We start from the raw sequence: 27,553 nt of genomic DNA, 5'->3' as shown, positions 1-27,553 counted from the left end.
TTGGAGTTCGGACCCACAGGTCCTGAAGAAGGGTTACACCCGAAACGTTGACTTCTCCACCTCTTGATGCTGCCTGGTTTGCTGTGTTCTTCCAGCCTCCTGCTTGTATATTAAAGAGCTATATAGCAAGTTCATCAGTTCCTATGTATCACCTCATCCTACCCCTATAACCTTCTGCAGTCCTAAGCTCATTTCAACAAGTCTGTTTTTCTGACTCGCTTCTGTTATCCATTCTTTATTCCCTTTGCCCTGATACTTATGATGGTGCTTTTGACTCCTTAGCTTAAAAATGTGTTGCTGGAAAAGCTCAGCAGGTCAGGCATCATCAAAGGAGTAGGAGAATCGACGTTTCGGGCATAAGCCCTTCTTCACTGCAATTCCTGAAGAAGGGCTTATGCTCGAAATGTCGATTCTCCTACTCCTTTGATGCTGCCTGACCTGCTGTGCTTTTCCAGCAACACATTTTTAAGCTCTGATCTCCAGCATCTGGAGTCCTCACTTTCTCCTTTTGACTCCTTAGACTACAAGCTGTGGAATTTCTTCCTTCTTCCTTTCCATGCTATTTAAAACACAGATCTTTGATGAAACATTTGACCTCTTAATATCCTGTTATTTGGACCCAACATTTCTGTATGTGCACGCACACATGTCAGTTCATTTCTGTTAAAATTGCAGTGAAGACAATAATCTGATTCGGATAGTCTCTCTGAATGTAGCATTATGGAAATAAATTCAAGAGTTTGGTCAATTGATCATTATCAAAGATCTAAAGTAAAATAATGAAAAGTTGACCATTTTGTTGTCTGAGTTAGGGTGAAGAATATATAGGTAGACCATTTAATCTCATCAAGCCTGTTCTGCCATTCAATGAGAATATAGCTCATTTGTGGGCTAACACGATGTGTCCATCTTCGCTCATATCCCTTTAAAAAATGTCACTTAATCTTGGATTTAAAATTAATAGTTAACTCCTGATAACCTGGCTCTTGTGGAAGAAAGTTTCAAACATCGAATACTCCTTGCATGTGCAAGTATTTCCTAACCTCACTCCTGACAGGGAATCAGGTGCTGGGAATCCGAAGTAACACCGTAGTAAAGTATTGGAAATACTCAGCAGATCAGGCAGCTTCTGGGGAGAGAGAAAAACAATTATTGTAGGCCAATGAGCTTGCGTTAGAATAGCACTGTCCGCTTCCTGATAGGGGTGTGGGGAGGGAATGTAATGTTGAGACTGTGGTTGAGTTGCAGCTTTTTATATATTTATCTGACCGTTCTTGGCATGTAAATACATTTTAAAAAACAAAAATTCTATAGGTTAATATGAAGGTTGGTTTTATTTTGCATGTTAAACATTCCTTCAGCCATTGTAGCAGCATTTACCCTGATTTAGTCTGTTCTGCCTGTATATAGACTGCTGACTGGCGAACAGATGTCTTGTAATTGAAAAACAAAGCGTCCTTTTCTTCCACAGTGCCATAAATAGGTCATGATGAAGTAAGACATCCTTTCACAATTCAGAGCCAAGACATTTTTTGAATAGCATGTGAGCATATGAGAACATAGACCAGGAAATGTGTGTTTTTTAAAAATATAAACTCAGTTCTAGCTTGCTTTCCTCAAAAGTGTTTTACGGGACAATTATATTACTGAGATTGTGTCGATGCAGACCTGAATGTCTTTGCACCAGTGCCAATTGTATACAGCATTTCTGGTTACCCGAAGCGATCTCTGGCAAGAAGCTTGAGACCACCTCCAGCAGGTGGGGATAACTGGAGCCAAGTGCAAATCTAAATTTAAACTCGATTTTCATGTTAGCAGGAATAGACTGTGTGTCTGTCTGTGTGTCTCTCTCTCTCTCTCTCTCTCTCTCTCTCTCTCTCTCTCTCTCTCTCTCTCTCTCTCTCTTCCCCCCCCTCTCTTAAAATGTAGCTGTAATGTACAGACCTGTGTTGTGCTACACAGTGAGAGATGTAAGAGCTAGTACAATATTGTGACTACAATTCTAACGCTATGTCTAAGACAATGTACATGGGGGATAGGGGTTACAAGATGCGGTAAGGGGAAAATGCATTTCCCATTACTCAGAAATCATTGCTGATGTCGTCTTGTTTTTCCCTCTTTGCTTCAAATCACTGAAATGCCTGTGATGGACTCCCCCACCCCTATGCATGTACTTCCAGACCCTCACCCACCCGATAACACTTTCATATACAGTAAGTGATAATGCTTCCTGTCTCAGACTGGTGCCTGCAGCCTCACTGACCTGTTGAGAGTTCATTTCTTTCTCTTTCTGGCATACCTTATATTAAAATATTGGATAAGAACATCCCAAATTATATGACGTCTTTGTCATTGCTGGAAAAGTTGAGTAATTGAGCAATGTGCATTTTTTTCTGTTTTTCTGTGTTCCATTGTTTTAAATAAGGTGAAAAGCAGTAGTCTTGATCACAAAATGTTGTTGTTAAAAAAAATTATGTCAACTCAGGTAATTGTGTGCAGATCTTCTTGAATAGTTAATTTTGTCAGGCATATGCTAACTGTTGTCTTAACTCAGGGCATTGTTGTCAAGTTCAGTCTCAGCTTTGGGAATTGACAGCAGCTCGGCTGCATCAAATATGCTAACTCTTTGCCCTATTAAATTAAAACGAATAATTTACCTGGAAGAGTTATCAGTCCGTTCACCAAGCAAATGTGTTGGATTTGCTTTCTTGTGGTCCATAATGACACACGTAGAGAAAAAAAAATGAAAGTGTTGTATTCCCGAGAATGGAAGTCTCCAGGATGGTTTTGTCATGTCAATGTGGTGCTGTTGCACTTTTTGCATCCGCCAGAAACTGTGCAGTGATTTCTCTTGGTTCTCAGCTAAGCTGTTCTCCCCGAGTTGGGGTGGGGGCGTTGGTGGTGAGTGGATTGGCGGTGGGGGGAGGGGGAAGGGTGACAGATTCCTGTCAGTTGAGCACACAGCAGCTCCAGTGAAGAAAAATCATGGATCCATGCAGGTAAGCAGGATATGTGGTGAGAGACAAAAAGGGCTGGGGGAAAAAATATAGGAGTTTATACAATAAATAACTTGCCACTATGCACAATTCCTGTAGGCTGGTTTGCTTTCCAGCACAGTTTAAATTGATCAGTGCTGCCTCAGCTGTTGAAACCAGCACTGGTGTAAAATTATGTGGTCGCCACAGCGTTCTTTTGTGCTGAGTAAATTTGTTCTTGCCGAGCACAGGATATAGATTGCTCAGGAGCAGTAACTGTTATTTTAAAGTGGTCTGTTACTCTGAAATGAGAACATTTTAAGCACGGCATTGCCACACTCAAGTGCAAGAAATGATCTGGGATTTAGATATTTAAAATAGGTAGATCAGCTCAACATTAAGCATTCTTTCCTGTTCCTTTTTTTAAAAAAAAAGCATTGAAGTGCTGCTTTAGTGTATATCCCCATTTGAGAGACTAATCATTGTGTCTCATGGAGAAATCCAAACCAATTGAAACGCAAACAAGTTTCCAAATGTTGTAGGCTCCAGCGTTTTCTACATTTTGTTAGACAAGCTACACAATATATAAGCTCGTAAGCAGCAGTTTCTCACAGAATGGGTCCTTGTGTGTGTCTCACTGTGTCCTTTCAAGCATATCTCAGTTAGTAGCAATAACCTTGGTCCTTCATGTCACAACCTTAACCAAATTTTAAGTGCACTCTGCACACCTGTCTTTTAATACCATTTGAAACATATACACACACAAAATACAACATCTGCAACTGGCATAAAGCCAAAGGTAGTCAAGGCTGTTAAAGATTTATACTCTTTAACAGAATTGCATCTTTGTAATCCCAGACTGGAGTACCCACTTTCTAGCTACAATTGCACTAAATCAAACGGTGTGTACAGAAGAAATCACTTTGCCTTCAGAAGGAGTACATCAAGAGAACACAACCACATTGTGACAGTTCTCCAAACCACAAGTTTTGATCATCAAATAAAAGATAATTCCAGGAAAGAAAATTGAAAATGAAAAGATTTCTCTCTCTGGGCATATGAAATCCATAGTATTTAAAGCACAGTAGGTATAATTTTCATTGCACTACATGTCCAAAACTCCAATGCGAAGGGGTTATCACTCTCTGGAAATTTAAAAACAATAGCTTCTAATGCCAAAGCCCACATTTCTAACCATTTCAATATTCACATTTTCTAAGTGTTTGAATTTAAATCTTTCTGAAAAGAGACACATGTCGCTGAACCTTTTGGTCTTACAATTCAACCGACTTTCAGTAAATTTAGCTCTATGTTCCAAAGGCAGATGGCATTAATTTAGAATGGCATCATGGTTGGCACAGACATGGTGGGCCGAAGGGCCTGTTCCTGTGCTGTACTGTTCTATGTTCTAAATTCAAATGTTGGCAAATAGAATGAAACCACGTTGCGTTTTGTTTAACTTGGGTTTTATTCTGGTCACAGTGGATCTGTAAACAGCGCAAAACATTTTTTTAAAAATTAGGTAAAAACAATGACTGCAGATGCTAGAAACCAGATTTTGGATTAGTGGTGCTGGAAAAGCACAGCAGTTCAGGAAGCATCCAAGGAGCAACAAAATCGATGTTTCGGGCAAAAGCCCTATTAAACCCAAGGCAGCCTACCAGGTCACCTAGTTTACATTAACACAGAAATGGAAGGTAATTTGGTCATTCTGACAACTTGAATTTCAATAGCACCTTTTTGTGTAGTGAAACTTTCCAAGGAATTTTGTAGGAATGTTATCAAGCAAACTTTGTAACACCTGGGTGAGATGATGAATAACTTGGTTAAAGAGGTGGGTTTTAAGGACCTCCTTAAAGTAAGAGAGAGGTCGTAAAGCAGAGATCCTCAGTAACATTAAAATATTGAATTATTGTTGGGATGTGGGCATCACTGAACAGATCAGTATTTGTTGCTAATCCCTTATTGCCAATGTTAAAGCTGTTTTTGCACAGTAGATCCTTCTACAGTGTATGTCACAGTGCTGTCTCGAACTTGTCTCCGTTAATTGCAATAACCTTGATCCTTCGTGTCATAGCGTCAACCAAATTTCAGAGGGTAGTTAAGAGTCACCCATGTTGCTAGGATCTGGAGTCACAGGGAGTCTACAATGAGTGAGGATGGTAGCTGTCCTTCATTTAAAGGGCATTAGTAAACCCATGGGTTTTAACAACATTGCTGAAGTGAGTTTTTAAAAAATTCTTATTAATTGGGCGATGAATTGAACCCATGTAGGGCATTAGCCTTGGCTTTTGGTTTACTAGTCCAGTGACATTACTCTAAACTATCAGCTTGCCTATGTTTTACTGGCATGTCAGTAGTGGTTGGTTGGCGTTCCATACAGTCATTTAAGTTGACCCAGACTCTTGAAGTACAGTGTGTGAAGTAGTATGGGTTAAGCAGCGTAGTGCAGTGAATGTTGTTGTTTTGTGCTCTCTAAAAGCAAGTGCAAGCTATCTAAAGTATAAAGTCAGCCTTGATCCCATAATGGCCATTTTCTATTATAGGAGGCATAAGATGTGCCTATTTATTACATTTTCATTTCTGACCAAGCACATTTATTTAGAAACAAATAGCTTTTGACAAATTGTATTGTTGAAATTGTAGCACTTAGCATCATTAAATTATGATTCGAATTTTAATGAAATTGCAGAAACGCTTGAAGTTGGAGCATAAAATGCATTTAAGAGGAATCTAAGTTAACACATGGGAGAAAAAGAGGAAGGTGGTGTTGCTAAGGTGAGTTGAAGCTCATGCAGAACATAAAATGCTGGCCCAAAGGAAGTGACTGAACAGCTTGTTCTGTGCTGTAAATTCAATGTAATCTTCAGAGATCAGGGAGAATTTGCATGTTTTCTAGATTCAATCCTTAGGGTATGCTGCATTCGCTGATTGTAGCTGGGACGGCTGTAGTTGAAGTATCATAGTGCTTCAAATAAACTGTGCTAATGAAGAAATAACTCAGATGTTTTGGGGTGTCCCTATTACTTCTGCTGATCTCCCACTAAAGGGTATTTTTTAAGTGAGAGCAGGATTGACATAGTTGTGATATTGGATTAGAGTGGTGCTGGAAAAGCACAGCAGGTCAGGCAGCATCCAAGGAGCAGGAAAATCGATGTTTTGGGCAAAAGCCCTTCTTCAGGAATATATTTCCCACTCTGAAATAATTTGCATGTACCCTTTTATTGAAGATAAGCCACCAGAGTGAAATTTGAAAAGAGAGCTGGTACTTCATACAATGATCATTGCTAAGAGGGAAATCATGCAACAGTCCCTCCATATTTGGTGACAGTCTAGTAAACCTTCCCTGGGCTATCTCTAATGCCAGTGTATCTTTGCTCAGGTAAGGGACCCAAGCTATTCATTGTATTCCAGCTGTGACTTGTATAGATTTAGCAAAACCGCCCTACTTTTGTATTTTTCTTATCCCTTTGAAGTAAAGGCTAACATTCCATTTGCCTTCCCTTTTACCCGCTTAACTTGGATGCTAGCGTTTTGTGATTCATGGGCAAGGGCTTCCAAATCCCTCTGTTCCATTGTTTTCTGCAGTTTTTCATCCAACTAAATAGTATTCCCCTCTTCTATTCTTTGTGCCAAAACATTTTCATGTTTTCCCACATTATATAACATCTACCAAGTTCTTTCCGACTTGCTTAACCTGTCAAAATCCCTCTGCAGACTCTGTGTAATCCTCGCTGCTTGCCTTCTCACCTATTTTTATGCCATTCACAATTTGGTTATAGTACATTCACTTTACTCATTCAAATCATAGAATTATTTGTGGCCATTTTACAGCCAATGAAGCACATTTTGAAATTGTTGTAAAGTAAGAACTGTGGAAGTCAATTTACATTAAACACCTACAAACAAATGTGTGGTAATGACCGGTTAATCTCCTTTTATTCATGTTGTTTGTCAGATAAATATTGACCAGGGCAAAATGTGTGAATTGCATTTGAAAATGGAATGCCTTAATGCTCCCTTAAATTAGGGGAGCGCTCTTATACATTAGTCCCTTTTTAATGATGCATAAAATCAACTTATCCATTTGCAAATTCTGGTGCACATAAATGTTATGAGTTTTTATTATAGACTTGATTTTGTGGCGTTACACATCTCATTATGTTGTCAAGGAGCACCATTGTCCGGCTGAAAGTTTTTGTAGCAGATTCTAAAGATAATGAAGTCTCTTTCGCCAGGCAGTAATTTTATACCTTGCCAATATCACCTGAAAGTCAGCAATCTGTTAACAGTAGAACAGATAGGGTGAGGTATTCGCACCTGTTGGTTTAAGGTGGTCAGTCTTAAAGCTGATGGTTTCTGCTTGATGCATGACACTTGAATACACAGCATCAATTCTGACAAATTAGTTTGCAGAGGTTTGTAACTTGGCAGGCATCTTGCAAACAGGACTCCACTTCTGCCAAAGGCAGAAACATGTCCTTGCATGTTGTCTGTTCTGCTGCATCCAATCTCCTGAAAAACTCCAAAACAAAGAAGGGGTTTGGGTTGCAGTATCCCATGTCATTTCACCTGCGGCAGCTGATGCAATCTTGAACAATGGGTCAGAGTTTCAAGCCCATATTGCAGCAATAGCACAGGATTTCAAAATGTAGCTGTTTGTTTATTCTAAATTATTTTCATACAATTCTCGATCTCTCCCCTGATCTCCCAAAAGAAAACCTTGGACACTAACTCTTGCTTAAATTTTGGGTAAGCCAATCTCCCTTTGTCACCTTAACCATTTGACATTTTATTAACGATTGCTGTCTGGGGTCAGTGTCATTGACATTTCAGTATTGTGCCAGTGCTGCTTTCCAGCAGAGGTCACTGGATAGTGATCTGGAGTAGGAATGCTGACTAATTTCTTCTCCCTCCCCTATGGATGCACAGGCTAGTTATTGTGCCTGATCGCTGCTCCAGCACAAACGGGAATTGAACTGTTGCCCACAGTTGTTTTGCATTACAGTGTTTGATCAGTTGGATGACTTTGCCCACTAGATCCCCACTCCTCAAGTGAATTTGTCTGCATGAGAAACCTGCTTATAATGTGCACTAATTTGTAATACTAACTTTAAAATCAGAAGCTATTGATGCAGATTGACTGGGACGAGTGTGCAGATTCACACTGGTAAAATACAGATTGAGGACTGTGTTGAGAAGGGCTTTATGCAAAAAGTACTTAACAACAGGAATGGACTATCGTGATGGCAAATAATTTCGATTCATTTAGAGAACAATTGAATAATGTATTGGAAAGGGTGGAAAATCTTAGGTTGCTCCATGAACCCAAGTTAGTCTAGCCTTGTTTCATAACCAGTGTCACCAATTTGTGTTGATGGAACCCAATTTTATTAAATCATGGACATGAGCATCAGACCTCACGGTTCTTCATTGTATCAGTTCTGGGGGTTGAATATCTCCTGCACAGCCCAGTAGCCAAGCTGCCTGCAGTATTCAAGATGTTGTCCAAATACAACAATGTAAAGTTCCAGCATGGTATCCCATCATTCATACTCCATTGACTTAGTCATAAGCACAGAAACAGATTGTTTTGTCCGACTTGTCCATGTTACTTAAACTAAACTAATCCCATTTGCTGCAGACTTATTAAGTTTCAGTCTGTTTCCATTGATTACTAATCCACAGTCACAAATGTAACTCTTATATCCTTAGCTAATTCAACATGATAATCTGTTGCTGTCTTTGTGGTTATTTATTTTTACTGAACATCACATTGTTTAATTCAAAGATTAAAAATAAATGTTCTGTCCATAAATATGACCGAGTTTCCAGTTGCCTGTTACTTCAAAACGCCACCATGTTCCCATATCAAAATTTCTGTCTCCGGATTAGATTAGATTATTAGATTAGATTAGATTACATTACAGTGTGGAAACAGGCCCTTCGCCCAACAAGTCCACACCGACCCGCTGAAGCGCAACCCACCCATACATTTACCGCTTACCTAACACTACAGGCAATTTAGCATGGCCAATTCACCTGACCTGCACATTTTTGGACTGTGGGAGGAAACTGGAGCACCCGGAGGAAACCCTCGCAGACACTGGGAGAACGTGCAAGCTCCACACAGTCAGTCGCCTGAGGCGGGAATTGAACCCGGGTCTCCGGCGCTGTGAGGCAGCAGTGCTAGCCACCGTGCCGCCCACAATTGTTGCAGTGCTCCAGTGAAGCTCAACACAATATGGAGGAACAACATCTCATCTTCCACCTGGGTACTGTACAGCCCCTCAGGAGCTGTTCAAATTGAGCTGAACAGTTTTAGAGCATGAGCATCAGCTTCCTTTCTATTGATTGCCTACACTATCCCAGGAGAAAGTGAGGTCTGCAGATGCTGGAGATCGGAGCTGAAAATGTGTTGCTGGAAAAGCGCAGCAGGTCAGGCGGAATCCAGGGAACAGGAGAATCGACGTTTCGGGCATAAGCCCTTCTTCAGGATTCCTGAAGAAGGGCTTATGCCCGAAACGTCGATTCTCCTGTTCCCTGGATGCTGCCTGACCTGCTACACTATCCCAGGTAATGTCAGTGAAATGTTTTGTGTTCAGCACAGCCAACCCATTTTCAACTGCTTCTCTTCACTGGCCTATGATCACCAATCCCTTTGCCTGCCTTTTTTATTGCTCGCGCTCTCTCTCTCTCTCTCACCTCCTTTACCTATTCGCCTGCTGCTTTCTCCCATATCCTCCACGCCAGTTCAAATACCACCTTTTCCTCACTGCTTCTAGTTCTGAAGAGTCATAGAACTCAAAATTTTAACAAAATGAGATACAGTGAAAAGAATTGTTTTGCATGCTAACCAGACAAATCATACCATACATAAGTACATTAGGGTAATAGAACAGAATGCGGAATATGTTACAGCGACAGAAAAGCTGCAGAGAAAGATCAACTTTAATACACGACTGGTCTGTTCATAACTCTGTTAACAGTGGGGAAGAAACTGTTCTTAAATCTGTTGGTACATGTTTTTAAACTTTTGTATGTTCTGCCTGATGGAAGAAGGTGGAAGAGAGTATGACTGAGATGGGAGGCATCTTTGATTATATTGGCCGCTTTCCCAAGGCAGCAGCAAGTGCAGATGGACTCAATGGAGGGAAAATGCTGCCAGACCTGCTAAGTTTCTCCTGCAATTTTTGTTTTTGTTTGTTTTTTAAAAAACTGGCTTCCATTTGTACAGTGTTTTTACTGATGTCCGAATGTCCCAGATATGAGGAACTTTTGAAGTGGTAATCATTGTAATGAAGGAAATACAAGAAAGGGAATTTTGCTGGAGCAGAAGCCGCCATGATTATACCAAGCATTGATGAGTGTTGCTTAATGCGACCTTAATAGGTTACAGGCAGCAGAGAATTGAATAATCTCAAATTTATAGAGTGCGGAAAATGGGCCTGCATTTGTGCAGCATTGGAGTAGTCAAATGGCAGGCTTGCATTTGGGTAGACTTATGCAGGTTAAAGTAGACAGTCTTATTGTTGGATATGTGTCTGCAGATTCATCTCCAAGCCAAAAACTGCTTGATTGACTGGAAAGTGTTTTGGGGCAACCAATTATTTTGGAAGGTGCGACATAAACTTAAATCTTTCTTTTCCTCCTATGACATTGGAGAATGGCATTCTGGATTAGAGTGGTCTGGAAAAGCACAGCAGTTCAGGCAGCATCCGAGGAGCAGTAAAATCAACGTTTCGGGCAAAAGCCCTTCATCAGGAATACAGGCAGAGAGCCTGAAGGGTGGAGAGATAAATGAGAGGAGGGTGGGGGTGGGGAGAAAGTAGCATAGAGTACAATAGGTGAGTGGGGGAGGGGATGAAGGTGATAGGTAAGGGAGGAGGGTGGAGTGGATAGGTGGAAAAGAAGATAGGCAGGTAGGACAAGTCATGGGGACAGTGCTGAGCTGGAAGTTTGGAACTGGGGTGAGGTGGGGGAAGGGGAAATGAGGAAACTGTTGAAGTCCACATTGATGCCCTGGGGTTGCAATGTTCCGAGGTGGAAGATGAGGCATTCTTCCTCCAGGCGTCAGGTGGTGAGGGAGCGGCGGTGAAGGAGGCCCGGGACCTCCATGTCCTCGGCAGAGTGGGAGGGGGAGTTGAAATTTGGGCCACAGGGGATGTGGTTGATTGGTGCGGGTGTCCCAGAGATGTTTCCTAAAGCGCTCTGCTAGGCGGCATCCAGTCTCCCCAATGTAGAGGAGACCGCATCAGGAGCAACGGATACAATAAATGATAGTGGTGGATGTGCAGGTAAAACTTTGGATGTGGAAGGCTCCTTTAGGGCCTTGGATGGAGGTGAGGGAGGAGGTGTGGGCGCAGGTTTTGCAACTTCTGCGGTGGCAGGGGAAGGTGCCATTATGGGAGGGTGGGTTGTAGGGGGGCGTGGACCTGACCAGGTAGTTACGGAGGGAACGGTTTTTGCGGAAGGCGGAAAGGGGTGGGGAGGAAAATATATCCCTGGTGGTGGGGTCCGTTTGGAGGTGGTGGCGATGTTGGCGGATGATTTGGATTATGCGAAGGTTGGTAGGGTGGAAGGTGAGCACCAGGGGAGTTCTGTCCTTGTTATGGTTGGAGGGGTTGGGTCTGAAGGCGGATGTGCGGGATGTGGACGAGATGCGTTGGATGGCATCTTTAACCACGTGGGAAGGGAAATTGCGGTCTCTAAAGAAGGAGGGCATCTGGTGTGTTCTGTGGTGGAACTGGTCCTCCTGGGAGCAGATACAGCGGAGGCAGAGGAATTGGGAATACGGGATGGCATTTTTGCAGGAGGTAGGGTGGGAAGAGGTGTAGTCCAGGTAGCTGTGGGTTTGTAAAAAATGTCAGTGTCAAGTCGGTTGTCATTAATGGAGATGGAGAGATCCAGGAAGGGGAGGGAGGTGTCAGAGATGGTCCAGGTAAATTTAAGGTCAGGGTGGAAGGCATTGGTGAAGTTGATGAATTGTTCAACTTCCTCGCGGGAGCATGAGGTGGCGCCAATGCAGTCAATGTGTGGATGATGAATGGGATAGAACCAAGGCTGGTTCTTCCTGAGTCAGTGTGTTGTCCAACGACAAGATTATTACCCTGTTACCCATGGTACAAAATATACAATCAATTCATGTAACCTGCACTTTGCAGATTCAAGGTGATTAAACTTGACTTCAGTAGATATTGAATTCTGACTGGACTGTCAGCTCAGAAGGCCTCTTCTCTAATATTTGAGTAGCTTTTTTACAAGTTCATTTGATGTCCAGAATGTATATTGAGGCAAATTCCTTTTAGCCTAACCTCTACACGTGATCTACATGAACTTCAGTAAGGCATTCCTCATGGGAGATTGGTTAGCAAGGTTAGATCTCATGGAATACAGGGAGAAATAGCCGTTTGGATACAGAACTGGCTCAAAGTTAGAAGTCAGAGAGTGATGGTGGAAGGTTATTTTTTCAGACTGGAGGCCTGTGACCACTGGAGTGCCACAAGGATCTGTGCTGGGTCCACTATTTTTCATCATTTTTATAAATGATTTGGATGTGAGTATAAGAGGCATAGTTAGTAATTTTGCAGATGACACCAAAATTGGAAGTGTAGGGGACAGCGATTACAATGGGATCTTGGTCAGATGGGCCAATGGACTGAGGAATAGCAGATGGACTTTAATTTAGATAAATGTGAGGTGCTGCATTTTGGAAAGGCAAAGCTGAGCAGGACTTATACACTTAATGGTAAGGTCCAAGGGAGTGTTGCTGAACAAAGAGTCCTTGGAGTGCAGGTTCATAGCTCTTTGAAAGTGGAGTCGCAGGTAGGTAGGATAGTGAAGAAGGCGTTTGGTATGCTTTCCTTTATTGGTCAGAGTATTGAGTACAGGAGTTGGGAGGTCGTGTTGCAGCTGTACAGGACATTGGTTAGGCCACTGTTGGAATATTGCGTGCAATTCTGGCCTCCTTCCTATCGGAAAGATGTTGTGAAACTTGAAAGGGTTCAGAAAAGATTTACAAGGATGTTGCCAGGGTTTGAACCATAGGGAGAGGCTGAATAGGCTAGGGCTGTTTTCCCTGGAGTGTCGGAGACTGAGGGGTGACCTCATAGAGGTTATTAAAATCATGAGGGGCATAGGTAGAGTAAATAGCCAAGGTCTTTTTTTCTGGGGTGGGGGAGTCCCGAACTAGAGGATATAGGTTTAGGGTGAGAGGGGAAAAATTTAAAAGGGAATTAAGGGACAACTTTTTCATGCAGAGGGTAGTACATGTATGGAATGAGCTGCCAGAGGAAGTAGTGGAGGCTAGTACAATTACAACATTAAAGGGCATTCAGATGGGTATATGGAAGGGTTTAGAGGGATATGGGCAGAGTGCTGGCAAATGGCACTAGGTTAGATTAGGATATCTGGTCGGCAAGGACAAGTTGAACCGAAGGGTCTGTTTCCATGCACTACATCTCTATGATTATGACTCTATCACAAGTCAGTTTGTTAAAGATCTGACTCTGTGGACTACATATATTTTATTTGAAATCTAAACTGAAAAATGGAAGTTTGAACTGTTTTGCAGAGACTGAACCAGTTTTGTTTTTAATAACTGTAAACAGAAACTGCACCTTCTGGTGTTCACTCATTGGCTGCATGACCATGCGACTTTTAGAAAGCTGGATTTGATACTTTTATGAGGTTAGCTGACATGAGATGCTTTTGGATTGGAAGGCAAAATTGCCCATCAGTATTGGTTTTAAGTAGCCGTTTGTCACAGAACAGAGAAGCAAGCAGTTGCACTCACACCCCATCCCCTCCCAAAAGCCTACAGGCAAACCAGATCTCCTCTTACCCACCTCTACAAGACTCTGAAAGGAAAAGACTCTTCCAAACTCGAACAAAACCTAGATCCAATTGATTAGCTACTGAATTGAGGATTGCCACTGGTTGGTTGACAGCAGTGGTATCACCACCGAAACAAAACAAAGTGAGCAAGTCACTTTATTTCCCCTTGTGGTTTGGACTCCTTATCCACATAATTTTTATTCCTTTTTGCCTATATTTTCTAATCTCAATATTTCTGCCAAACTGTCAGTCTTGTTCAACCCATTTGTGAGTGAGTGCGTGCACATTTGGATTTAAAGAGGCTATTGTTTAAGTTAATGACGACTGGGTTTGATTTCCAGTGCTCCCTCCCATCTGGGTTGTGACACCACAAACAGCAATGTGGGGATGACAGGGTAGTTTAATTCAGTAATAATACTGATTCAGGATAAATACTGGAAAATATTTGAGAAGTAAATACTGTTCCATGCTGGAATAGTACTGTGGATTCTCTACACATGCCTGAGGGGCAGACTCCACTTCAGTTCAACATCTCTTCTGAAGTAGTGTCGTTCTGATTAATGCAGCATTACCTCACACTGCACTAGTGTTAGCCTATGTTCCAGTCTCTAGACCATTTTGACTCGGGGGAGTACACTTTCCAGAGCAAAGTATAATCATTATAACACTTCCAAATTTGGGGATTAACCCTGGGGCTTCATATCTACAAGAGATATAGGGCTTTGGTGTCAAAATACTTTCATTTCCTAATTAAAGGTGTCGACTTCATGTTTTCTACACCAAAGCAATTTTTAAATTATATACATTACCCTGATTTTTGGTTAATGAAAATACATAGTTCCTTGAAGGTGGAGTTGCAGGTAGATAGGATAGTGAAGAAGTGTTCGGTACACTTACCACTAATGATCAGTGCTTTGAGTGAAGGAGTTGGGATGTTATGTTGCAGCTGTACAGGACATTGGTTAGGCCACTTTTGGAATGCTGTGTTCAGTTCTAGGAAAGATGTTGTGAAACTTGAAAGGGTTCAGAAAAGATTTACAAGGATGTTGCTAGAGCTGGAGGACTTGAGCTTTAGGGAGAGGCTGAATAGGCTGGGGCTGTTTTCCGTGGAGTGTCAGAGGCTGAGGGGTGACCTTATAGAGGTTTATAAGATCATGAGGGGTGTGGATAGGGTGAACAGCCAAAGTCTTTTCCGCAGGGTGGGGGAACTAGAGAGCATAGGTTTAAGGTGAGAGGGAAAAGATTTAAGAGAGACCTAAGGGGCAATGTTTTGATGCAGAGGGTAGTACATGTATGGAATGAGCTGCCAGAGGAACTGGTGGAGGCTGGTACAATTACAACATTTTAATGGTTCTCTGGATGGGTATGTGAATAGGAAGGGTTTAGAGGGATGTGGGCCAGATGCTGCAAATGGGAGTAGATTTATTTGATATCTGGTCGGTGTGGACGAGTTGGACCGAAGTGTCTGATTCCATGTTGTACATCTGTATGACTCTATGATATTGTGAAGGAAGAAAAGGTTCAAAAATATGGTACTTAAAGAACATTTTTTCTTCTCATTTAAGTGATAACAGAGCGGCTGGAGCTGAGCAGATGAACCGTGAAGGTGCCCAGGAGAAGAGTCCTGAAGAGATGTATATCCAGCAGAAAGTGCGAGTGCTGCTGATGTTGAGGAAGATGGGATCAAATGTGAGTGGTGAACCTCGTATGAATGTTATTTCTAATATTTAATAAATCTTTTGTTAATAGAATAATAGGATGGCATAGGGTGGGTGGAGGCTATACAACCAATCATACCTGCACTGGCTGTTTGGCAGAGCTATTGACAACTTGTATTTATATAGCAGCTTTAATGAAATGAACCATCCCAAGGTAGTTTAGAGCAGCATCATAACCAACATGACACTGAGCCACTTAATAGATATTAGGCTGATTTTGAGAAATGTCTTGAGGAACAATTACAAGCTAGAAAGATGGAGAGATGTAGCGAGGTTTTTTTGAGATTGGAGCCTTGACATCCGAAGGCATGGCATAGTATAGCAAATAAAATTGGGGATGTACTTGGGATCAAAATTACTGGATTGAAGATATCTTAAGGTGGGAAGGGGTGTGTTGGGCTGGACAAGATAGCAAGTCTATGGCTTGTAAATGAGAATTTTAAAATCTCGGAACTGGACTTTGTCGCATGCGAAGTCACAGGTAGCAGAGTTTTGAATGACTTCCACTTTAAGGAGGGTAGAAGATGGTCTATCAGCCAGGAGCAGGTTAAAGTAGTTGAGCTTGGAAAGCTTGCATGAGGGATGAATTGAGGTGGGTGAAGTCAGATGAAGTTATGGAGCTGGAAATAGGTGATGGCGTGATGGCGTGAATATGAGTAGGGAGCTCAACTCAAGATCAAACATGACACCGAGGTTGTGATCAGTCTGGTTTAATCTGAGTGTCACCAGAGAGAAGGCTGAATCTGCAGTTCCAGAATGAAGTTGGGAACAGGGACTTAAAACAATGGCTTCAGTCTTCTCAATTCTAATTGGAGGCAATTTCAGATATCAAGCATTGGATTAGAGATGAGTAGTCTAATAATTTAGCACTAACCAATTAATAGCATTCTTCCCTCTTTTACCCATAGCCCTGTACATATAATGTTCCCTTTTCCATAAGTCTGTTCAGGTGAAGGTGGTCAAAATCTGACTTTATATTTTGCGCAGTCTTAATTTTTTTTTTAATTTGCAGGATATGGGTATCGCTAGCAAGGCCAACATTTATTGCCTTGAAAAGATGTTGGTGTTGAACCTCTGCAGTCCATAGCTGTAGTTACACCCATGGCACAGTTAGAGAATTCCAAGATTTTGACACTGTGACGCTAAAGGAATTGCAATATATTTCCAACTCAGTGGTGTGTGGCCCGGATAGGAACCTGGTGGTGTTCCCATGTATCTGCTGCTTTTGTCCTTCTAAGTGGTAGATATTGTAGGTTTAGAGAGTGCTGTCTGAGTCGTCTTGGTGAGGTATTGCACAGCAAATTGTAGACGGATGCATGCTGCTGTCACTGTACTTTGATGATGGTGGGAATAAATGTTGAAAGATGAGGTGTCAAATTAAGTGAGCTGCTTTGTCCTGAATGGTGTTAAGCTCTTGAATGTTATTGGAGGTAAACTCAAGCAATCAAGAGGAGATGATTCCATCACATGCCTGATTTGGTGCCTTAGTGTTGGTAGTCAGGTTTGAGGTGTCAGGAGGTGAGTTATTTGTCACAGAAGTTAACCTCTGACCTGCCCTTACAAACACAGTATTTTTATGGCTGATCCAATTCAATTTCTGGTCAATGGTAACCCCTAGGCTGATAATCACAGTTCAGCAAATGTAATGCCATTGAATGTCAAAAGCCAATGATTGAATTCCCTGTAGTTGGAGATGGTCATTGCCTGGCAGTTGTATAGGGCCGAACTTACTTGCCACTTATTAGCCTTTATTTGAATGCTATCCAGGTCTTGCTGTGTTTGAACATGTACTGCTTCACTCTCTGAGGTATTACAGTTGATGCTGAACATTATGCGATTATTAGCGAACATCCTCACATCTGACCTTCTAATGGAAGAAAGGTCATTGATAAAGCAGCTGAAGATGGTTGAACCTAAGACACTACCCTGTGGAACTCCTGCAGAGATGTCTGTGGTTAAGATAGTTAACCTGCAACAACCACACCCATTGGCCTTTGAATTTAGCAACAACTCCAGAGAGATTCCTCCCTGGTTCCCATTGATTCCAGTTTTGCTAAATCCCTTGATGCCACACTAAGTCAAATACTAATCTTGTTGTCAAGAGCAGTCACCCTTACTTCCCTCTTAAATTCAGATTTTTTTTTTGTCCATGTTTGGACCAATTCATGCTCTAGAAATATGTTTGTGAGTATGGGTGTTAAATGAGCATTTGTTAATAAAACCATAGGGATAACACAACACATGACTATTCAACCATTCTCTGACTAATTCTGAATTTAGATTAAATACTTAAGAACTGGCAGTTGGGGAAGTCAGAAATTCGGTCTCTGTTCCCAGCAGTTAACTGCAAAACTATATTCAGGTGACAGTAATATTTGTTAAATACCTAATTCATAATTCAAAGGACCAAAACACAGGGAGCTAGGAATTTTAGCCAGCTCTGTGAAACCTCATTAAAATATATGCTTAAGTTAAGTGACAACCCATGAAACTAATTTTAATCTCTCCTTTGTGTGCTTTTTGATATGGAGAGAAATAGAAGTCACTCATGCAACAACTTGTCTGGTATTAAAGCCCTTCAGGGTTTATGGTACTCCAGAGTGAAATGCATTTGATATAGTCATGCAACAAAACATTATTCTTGTGTAACAAACCAGATCTTAAATGGTAAGTCAATAAATGTGGATTTTATTGTACTCGTGAGAGCTAGACACATAATCATAACCACTCTGCTTGTTGGTTATTCTTTACCCCTTGTTTTTGAAATGAATTTTGCATTCAACAGGACAAACTCACTAGACTGTGCATGTAACTGTGAAAGGGCAGTGCCTGTGAGTCTCCAGTTCACTGGATTTACTAGGGGTCTTGACAAAGGTAGGTGGAGGGTCAAAATAAAGTCTCTTCAGGGTCTTGAGAGTTTTTTTGACCAGCTTTGCAGCAGTTCCTAGATGGTGCATCCATCCACTGTGTAAGTGCCAGCTGTTTTGTCCTGTTTGATGTCAAGCTGCTTGAGTGTTGTTTGGAGCTGCAGTCATTCAGACAGGACAGTATTCTATCTCACTCCCTACTTTGTTCTTTTGTAGAAGATTAATAGGCTTTGGGGAATCAGAAGGCAGGTTGTTTATGGCTGAATTCCCAATGCCTTGATCTTGCAGTCGCAGTTTTTACTTAGGGATATATCGCTGTTCTTTCTTTGTCGCTGGATCAAAATGCTGGAACTCCCTCCTTAATGGTAATGTGGGTATACCTACAGCAAATGGACTGCTGTTGTTAAAGAAGGCAGCTCACCAGTGTGAGACTTAGGAAACCCTTTTCAAGCAACAATAAATGCTGGCCCTTCCAGCAACACCCACATCTTGTGAATGAATTGTGAAAAATTATCATTGGCATAGTTAGGTTTTTGGTGAATTTGAACCTCTAAGGTGGTTGATACAACCCTTCAGAAACCCGTATAAACTGTCCACCTTTACATTAGATGTGCCCAGCAAAATAAAAGTTTGTAATTTATGATTTTCAAATATTTTGGTCCTTCTATTTTATAACAATGAGCTGTTTCTAATTGCCTTGTAGTTCTCTAAATTTACAGTGCATCTGCGAAGGAATTTCATGAGTATCCCTTGTCTGTGCCCCAGTTAAGGCGATTTTTTTCTGACCTGGAGCTTCTCCAACATTGTATGAAGATGTATATCGCCTAATAATGCAGCAGAGTAGCATTATGGAAAGGTTGCAAAATATGCAGATAAGAATGAGGAAGAGCATCCCCTGGGCTCTCAGCGAGCTGCAGATGGCTGTCAATGTTTACAGAATTACATCTTAGTTTTAAGAAGGTAGCCCTGTTTAAAGTAAACTTAATTCCTCTCTTTTTCACGTATTATCTTCATTCTCTCATTTTGTTTTAAAGCTTTGACTCCTACTTGCAAAATGATTCACTCAAACCCTCCATTTTCTCATCAAAATGGGTGTTCGTCATGCAACAGCCTAGACTGCAGGTTATTTGACTTGGTGCTGTTTATGATTTTTATTTGAAGATGGCACTAATATCTGTTTAGCTTTGCAAAACTCTTAAACTATGAGCAGAGGCTCAAGTTTAAATAATTTCTATAAAAGCAAGTCATAGATGTACTCTGGAATGAAAATGGTCCTATTTGCTGTAGATCAGCCCTGCCATTTTAAGAAATGTCTTGTTTGATTGCCATTTCTCTATAAACCTAGTGCATTCTGAAGATTTAACATAGCTCAGGGATAGGCAGGACTGATAACTTAATGTTCCAGGATACAAATGCTACAGGAAGGATAGAAGGGGAGGCAAGAAAGGAGAGGGAATGGCATTTTTGATAAGGGATATAGCATTACAGCTGTACTGAGGGAGGATATTCCTGGAAATACATCCAGGGAAGTTATTTGGGTGGAACTGAGAAATAAGAAAGGGATGATCACCTTATTGGGATTGTATTACAGACCCCCAAATAGTCAGAGGGAAATTGAGAAACAAACTTGTAAGGAGATCTCGGCTTTCTGTAAGAATAATAGGGTGGTTATGGCAGGGGATTTTAACTTTCCAAACATAGACTGGGACTAACCTAGTGTTAAGGGTGTAGTTGGAGAGGAATTTGTTAAGTGTGTTTAAGAAAATTTTCTGATTCAGTATGTGGATGTACCTATTAGAGAAGGTGCAAAACTTGACCTACTCTTGGGAAATAAGGCAGGGCAGGTGACTGAGGTGTCAGTGAGGGACCACTTTGGGGCCAGCGACCATAATTCTATTAGATTTAAAATAATGATGGAAAAGGATAAACCAGATCTAAAAATCAAAGTTCTAAATTGGAGAAAGGCCAATTTTGATGGTATTAGGCAGAACTTTCGAAAGCTGATTGGGGGCAGATGCTCGCAGGTAAAGGGACGGCTGGAAAATGGGAAGCCTTCAGAAATGAGATAACGAGAATCCAGAGAAAGTGTATTCCTGTTAGGGTGAAAGGAAAGGCTGGTAGGTATAGGGAATGCTGGATGACTAAAGAAATTGAGGGTTTGGTTAAGAAAAAGAAGGAAACATATGTAAGGTATAGATAGGATAGATCGAGTGAATCCTTAGAAGATTATAAAGGCAGTAGGAGTATACTTAAGAGGGAAATCAGGAGGGCAAAAAGGAGACATGAGATAGCTTTGGCAAATAGAATTAAGAAGAATCCAAAGGGTTTTTACAAATATATTAAGGACAAAAGGGTAACTAGGGAGCAAATAGGGCCCTTCAAAGATCAATCGACGTTTCGGGCATTAGCCCTTCTTCAGGAAGGGCTAATGCCCGAAACGTCGATTCTCCTGTTCCCTAGATGCTGCCTGACCTGCTGTGCTTCTCCAGCAACACATTTCCATCTCTGATCTCCAGCATCTGCAGACCTCATTTTCCCTTCAAAGATCAGCAAGGTGGCCTTTGTGTGGAACCGCAGAAAATGGGGGAGATACTAAACGAGTATTTTGCATCAGTATTTACTATGGAAAAGGATATGGCAGATATAGACTGTAGGGAAATAGATGGTGACATCTTGCAAAATGTCCATATTACAGAGGAAGATGTGCTGGATGTCTTGAAACGCATAAAGGTGGATAAATCCCCAGGACCTGAACAGGTGTACCTAGAACTCTGTAGGAAGCTAGAGACGTGATTACTGGGCCTCTGGCTGAGATATTTGTATCATCGCTAGTCACAGATGAGGTGCTGGAAGACTGGAGGTTGGCTAACGTGGTGCCACTGTTTAAGAAAGGTGGTAAAGACAAGCCAGGGAACTATAGACCAGTGAGCCTGACGTCAGTGGTGGGCAAGTTGTTGGAAGGAATCCTGGGGGACAGGATGTACATGTATTTGGAAAGGCATGGACTAATTAGGGATAGTCAACATGACTCTGTACGTGGGAAATTCTTGTCTCTCAAACTTGATTGAGTTTTTTTGTAGAAGTAACAAAGAAGATTGATGAGGGCAGAGCAGTAGATGTGATCTATATGGACTCCAGTCAGGCGTTTGACAAGGTTCCCCTTGGGAGACTGATTAGCAAGGTTAGATCTCACGGAATACAGGGAGAACTAGCCATTTGGATAGAAGGTAGAAGACAGGGTAAAAGCAAATTACTGCGGATGCTGGAATCTGAAACCAAAAGAGAAAATGCTGGAAAATCTCAGCAGGTCTGGCAGCATCTGTAAGGAGAGAAAAGAACTGACGTTTCGTGTCTAAGGGTCAGTTAGATACGAAACGTCAGTTCTTTTCTCTCCTTACAGATGCTGCCAGACCTGCTGAGATTTTCCAGCATTTTCTCTTTTGGTAGAAGACAGAGGGTGGTGGTGGAGGATTGCTTTTCAGACTGGAGGCCTGTGACCAGTGGAGTGCCACAAGGATCGGTGCTGGGCCTTCTACTTTTTGTCATTTACATAAATGATTTGGATGCGAGCATAAGAGGTACAGTTAGTAAGTTTGCAGATGACACCAAAATTGGAGGTGTAGTGGACAGCAAAGAGGGTTAACTCAGATTACAACAGGATCTTGACCAGATTGGCCAATGGGCTGAGAAGTGACGGATGGAGTTTAATTCCGATAAATGCGAGGTGCTGCATTTTGGGAAAGCAAACCTTAGCAGGACTTATACACTTAATGGTAAGGTCCTAGGGAGTGTTGCCGAACAAAGAGACCTTGGAGTGCAGGTTCATAGCTCCTTGAAAGTGGAGTCGCAGGTAGATAGGATATTGAAGAAGGTGTTTAGTATGCGCTCCTTTATTTGTCAGAGTATTGAGTACAGGAGTTGGGAGGTCATGTTGCAGCTGTACAGGACATTGGTTAGGCCACTGTTGGAATATTGCGTGCAATTCTGGTCTCCCTCCTATCGGAAAGATGTTGTGAAACTTGAAAGGATTCAGAAAAGATTTACAAGGATATTGCCAGGGTTGGAGGATTTGGGCTGAAGGGAGAGGCTGAACAGGCTGGGGATGTTTTCACTGGAGCATCGGAGGCTGAGGGGTGACCTTATAGAGGTTTACAAAATTATGAGGGGCATGGATTGGATAGATAGACAAAGTCTTTTACCTGGGGTAGGGGAGTCCAGAACTAGAGGGCATAGGCTTGGGGTGAGAGGGGAAAGATATATAAGAGACCTAAAGGGCAACTTTTTCACGCAGAGGGTGGTACCTGTATGGAATGAGCTGCTAGAGTAAGTGGTGGAGACCGGTACAATTGCTACATTTAAGAGGCATCTGGATGGTTATATGAATAGGAAGGGTTTGGAGGGATATGAGCTGGGTGCTGGCAGGTGGGACTAGATTGGGTTGGGATATCTGGCGAGCTTGGACGAATTGGAAGGAAGGGTCTGTTTCCATGCTGTACATCTCTATGACTGTATATGGAACATTTCAGTGCAAGGTTTCTGAACATAGAAAGAACTATCAAGTATTTTAAGTGCCTGTTGGTGCACCAGTAATAGGGTGAGAGCAAAGGAGCTTCCAGCATATTAGGGAGAATGAAGCCAGTTTCAACCAATGTTTTCTCAGTATGCAAACTGTCTTTGAAAATAGGCCCTTAATTGTTAAATCAAGTCATAAATAAGTCTGAATTAGTTAGAAGTTTTCTTTAATATCTTTTAGCTTTAAACAAAAGACTGAATTGTGTACTTATTCCAGTCTTTGACCCTTTAGTATCAGAAAAGGTGAGTTGTATTCACAGGGACATGGTGTACAAGCTGATCAATTTAATTACAAAAGGTTACAAAGCCCAGTCTCTGATATTTTAACATAAACACAAGATCTACACACATACAACTTACTAGAATAACATTGACGTGGCATCACTATTGAGTTGTTCCTGAGGTGATGACAGATAACTCTCATCCTTCACCAACTTAGTAGGTTTGACTGTGGGAGAGCAGAGAGTTCTGCCTGATAATGGCTTTGAGTCCTGTTTGGCTGAGTGCCCACGTGTTGTCTCTCAGGAACACACTGTATGGAGGCTCGCTGCCAGAGTGTCAACCCTCTAGAGTTAGCCTCGAGCTTTTGAAACTCCTGGCCGCTGCTGTGATCAATGTGGGAGAAAACTCATGAGAAAGCCCAAAAGCAATTTGTTTGGGTGTTAGTTTATTAGTTACAAAAATATTGAAGGTGTGGGTGGGGAGCTGGGAAACCTTCAGGAATACATCCAACCAGAGTTGGCAAATGTTTTCTCTCGGGGAATTGCTGAGTCCAAGGGAGAGTTGTAGCTTACCAGCTTGCAGTGAATTTGAGGAGGAGAGTTGGTGGGTTACCACGAATCGAAGGAAATAGTCTCAACAGAAGCTTCATATGATACCCAAAGCAAAAATGATTAATTTTGTGCAGCTTCTTTAAATCTGACATACCACAGCAAAATTAGTTTAATTGAAATTATTTACTGGCATCTGTATCATTCACCAGAAAAAAGGCACTTCCTCCAACCATTGTGTCTCGCTGAGCCTTTGTTCCCCAGGTACTGAATCATCTCTGTCTTGTTGGGGTGACCATTCTGTAGGGAGGAGAAAGTGAGGTCTGCAGATGCTGGAGATCAAAGTTGAAACTTTATTGCTGGAACAGCACAGCAGGTCAGGCAGCATCCAGGGAACAGGAGATTCGACGTTTCGGGCACAGGTCCTTCTTCAGGCCTGTGTAAACAAACCATTCTGTAAACAAGAGCCAAACCAGGGTGGATCACAGTAAAGCCCAGTTACATCCTGTCCACGTATCTGAAGGTGCCTGTGTAGCTCATTACTGTCCAGTGACCTTGGCTGATTTCCTTCCCATCCTCCCATGCTCAGAGTCAGCAGTCAGGGAGAGTAACAGTTGGTCTGTTTGGACCATGACGTAGATTTTCAAACTTGAAGATTCATTTATTTAGCCCCTTTATATTTTGTTTTCAGCATAATTGCTGTGTGGTGTTTTTGCTGTTGTAAAATAAAATTGATTACAACTCCACTAAAATTGATGACATATGCTTGCTTGCAACAGCAGTAGTGTTGTACAGTGTAATACTTCAGTTATGATAGTCAGTACCATAAGTCTCTTCTGAATTCTGAATTGTGCTGTTTTCCTGCAGAGGATTACAGAGTAAAGTTAAATTTCCTGTGGTGGTTTTCCTGCCATTGCTACAACACAGTGAAACCAGTCAAAGAATTAACCCCTTTGATGCAAGAGTTAGGAACATGCTATCCAAAGTAAGCCTGACTATGCATAACTAAGCAGGCTTGTATAGATTCTGAAGGGAAAATGGTACGCTTCCCAAGGAAAGAAAGCTGAAATAATTGAGGCAGCACAGGAGCAAATGATAATCAATCTAATATATACCTATTATTTGTTCTGGGTGAAACAAAACGGTTGCTGGAAATCTGAAACAAAAATGGAATTTGCTGGAGAAACTTAGCAGGTCTGGTAGCATTTGTGCAGAGAAAGAGTAAACATTCCGAGTTCATTGACCCTCTCTCAGGACTCTGAGTTTGGCTATTTGCTACAACATGGTGATCCACAGCTAATTAGCATAAAAGAGGAATTGATTTGTTGTTTTTTTTTTGGATGGGTTCATAGTATATTGATAACTGGATAAGACCGTTGCAGTCTATCTCCCTAACTGCAATGTCTAGGAAATATAGGGTAATGTAATATTTCTCTCCCCTTTATTATTTTTTGCCTGTAGCTGCTTAACTCTTGTAACTTTGCTGATTCAGTCCATAATTGTGACTACCCATATATATGTTGACCAACTTCTGCACAAACTAATTAAAACAGAACTATTATTTTCACCCTGCTTCCCTTTGTTCTCTAGCAGAATCCATGACCATGATAATGATGTTGGTCTCAACCCCAGTTAAGTTATTCTGAATTTGTGCTTGCTATTGTCCTTCACCTTTGATCCTGCTGGAATTGATAATGTTAGCAGAAAGGCATTTAATTTATATGTGGCTTCTGGGCTTCTCTCTCAAAAGATGTCCACTTCCCCTATGCTGCTGGAGATACTTTACTATCATCAAGGGTGACATCCAGACAGTTTCTCTGCCCGAGCCCTCGTCTTCACAAATGGGACCAAATTACTGCAATTGGAAGACTGTCATGTCTTGCCTCACTCTGCGTGCAGGTGTCTAGTGATGCCAAGTTATCAAAAGATCAGCACAGAGGCATCACCTGGCTCACGAGCTCTGAACTCTTGTCCTCTGCCCCGTTGGTCTCAGTGGCCTTCCGTAGGGAACTCTGTGCAGACTGAGCCTGATGTCTGGTTTTCTGCCAGTATTCAACCAGATCTTTATGTTGCCCTCTTATCATAAGGGCCTAGCACTTTCAGTTCCATTCATGCTTGTTTTATCTGTGCCCCTTTATGCCTTGAGTATTTCAATGAGATTACTTGGCAGCTCCCTCCAGTGGATGTTTCTAACAACTAAAGAGAAATCATTGAAATTAATTTAATCCACCATCCTACAAGGTAAGTTATGAACAAGATTTGTAAATTTTCAGTTCATTTTGAAGAACAAAGTCAGCCCAGAAACACACTGCTTATGTATTTGGACACACAGTGAAACACCTTGGATATGACACCTCAATGTATCAGAGCTGAAAATGTGTTGCTGGAAAAGGTGGTGGGGTCCACCAAGGATATATTTCCCTCCCCTCCCCTATCAGCATTCCGTAAAGACCACTCCCTCCATGACTCCCTCGTCAGGTCCACACCCCCCACCAACCCAACCTCCACTCCCGGCACCTTCCCCTGCAACCGCAGGAGGTGCAAGACTTGCGCCCACACCTCCCCGCTCACCTCCCTCCAAGGCCCCAAAGGAAACTTCCATATCCGCCACAGATTCACCTGCACCTCCACACACATCATCTATTGCATCCTCTGCACTCGATGTGGCCTCCTCTATATTGGGGAGACAGGCCGGCTACTTGCGGAGCGCTTCAGAGAACACCTCTGGGACACCCGGACCAACCAACCCAACCACCCTGTGGCTCAACATTTCAATTCCCCCTCCCACTCCACCAAGGATATGCAGGTCTTTGGACTCATCCATCGCCAGACCACAACAAAACGACTGTTGGAGGAAGAGCGCCTCATCTTCCGCCTAGGAACCCTCCAAACACAAGGGATGAACTCGGATTTTACCAGTTTCCTCATTTCCCCTCCCCCCACCTTGTCTCAGTCTAATCCATCGAATTCAGCACCGCCTTCCTAACCTGCAATCTTCTTCCCGACCTCTCCGCCCCCACCGCAGTCTGACCTATCACCCTCACCATGACCTCTTTCCACCTATCACATTTCTGATGCCCCTCCCCCAAGTCCCTCCTCCCTACCTTTTATCTTAGCCTGCTGGACAAACTTTCCTCATTCCTGAAGAAGGGCTTATGCCCGAAACGTCGATTCTCCTGTTCCCTGGATGCTGCCTGACCTGCTGCGCTTTTCCAGCAACACATTTTCAGCTCTGATCTCCAGCATCTGCAGACCTCACTTTCACCTCAATGTATCAGTCTAGGCAGCATAGCAATCCTTGGAAAAATGCTGACCCTTGAGTAATAGCAACTCCTACTTGCTCTAATCACGCTTTCAGGTTGTTGAGGTACATAAAATGAAGGATGATCGGCTACATCAAGTACTGATGCTGTCCAAGAAATAGAACTGTAGCCTAACAGATCAGGACTGTAAGAAACGACAGAAGGTGGTATGCACAGGACAGACCATCATGGATGTCAACCTTCCATCCATGGACTCTATTTACACAGCTCATTGCTGTGGAAAGGCTGCCAACATCATCAAAGACCCATCACACCCCAGTAAAGATCTCCTACAACATCTTCCATCAGGCAGAGGATACAGAAACTCTGAACACACTCTGTCTCTCACTCTCTCTCTGTCTCTGTCTGTCTCTCTCTTCATTGTGTGTGTGTGTGTGTGTGTGTATACACGTGTGTGTGTGTCTCCCTCTCTCTCTTGCTGTCTGTGTGTCTCTCTCTCGCTGTCTGTCCGTCTCGCGCGAGCTCTCTCTCTCGCTCGCTCTCTCGCTCTGT

The 27,553-nt window shown here is 42.2% G+C and overlaps 1 protein-coding gene across 3 annotated transcripts in view; it reads left to right on the top strand.

The window, feature by feature from the left end:
* Positions 1–27,553, top strand: part of ctnnbip1 (catenin, beta interacting protein 1) — a 111,567-nt gene that overhangs the window by 29,684 nt on the left and 54,330 nt on the right. For 2 of the 3 annotated variants that reach the window (XM_087980278.1, XM_087980276.1), the window contains exon 2: positions 15,377–15,500. In XM_087980278.1, the coding sequence (XP_087836404.1) occupies positions 15,405–15,500 (96 nt within the window). In that variant the 5' untranslated portion in view covers positions 15,377–15,404. Of the gene's footprint in view, positions 1–5,664; positions 5,754–15,376; positions 15,501–27,553 lie in introns of those variants that run through there. The other variant, XM_087980277.1, reaches the window with a different exon arrangement.

The sequence above is a fragment of the Chiloscyllium plagiosum genome, unplaced genomic scaffold (genome assembly GCF_037043375.1).
Source record: "Chiloscyllium plagiosum isolate Xiang-an unplaced genomic scaffold, Cpla_swu_hap1 HiC_scaffold_37, whole genome shotgun sequence".
Lineage (NCBI taxonomy): Eukaryota > Metazoa > Chordata > Chondrichthyes > Orectolobiformes > Hemiscylliidae > Chiloscyllium > Chiloscyllium plagiosum.
Note: the sequence above shows the minus strand (reverse complement) of the source record. Positions and strands in the feature narration are given on the sequence as shown.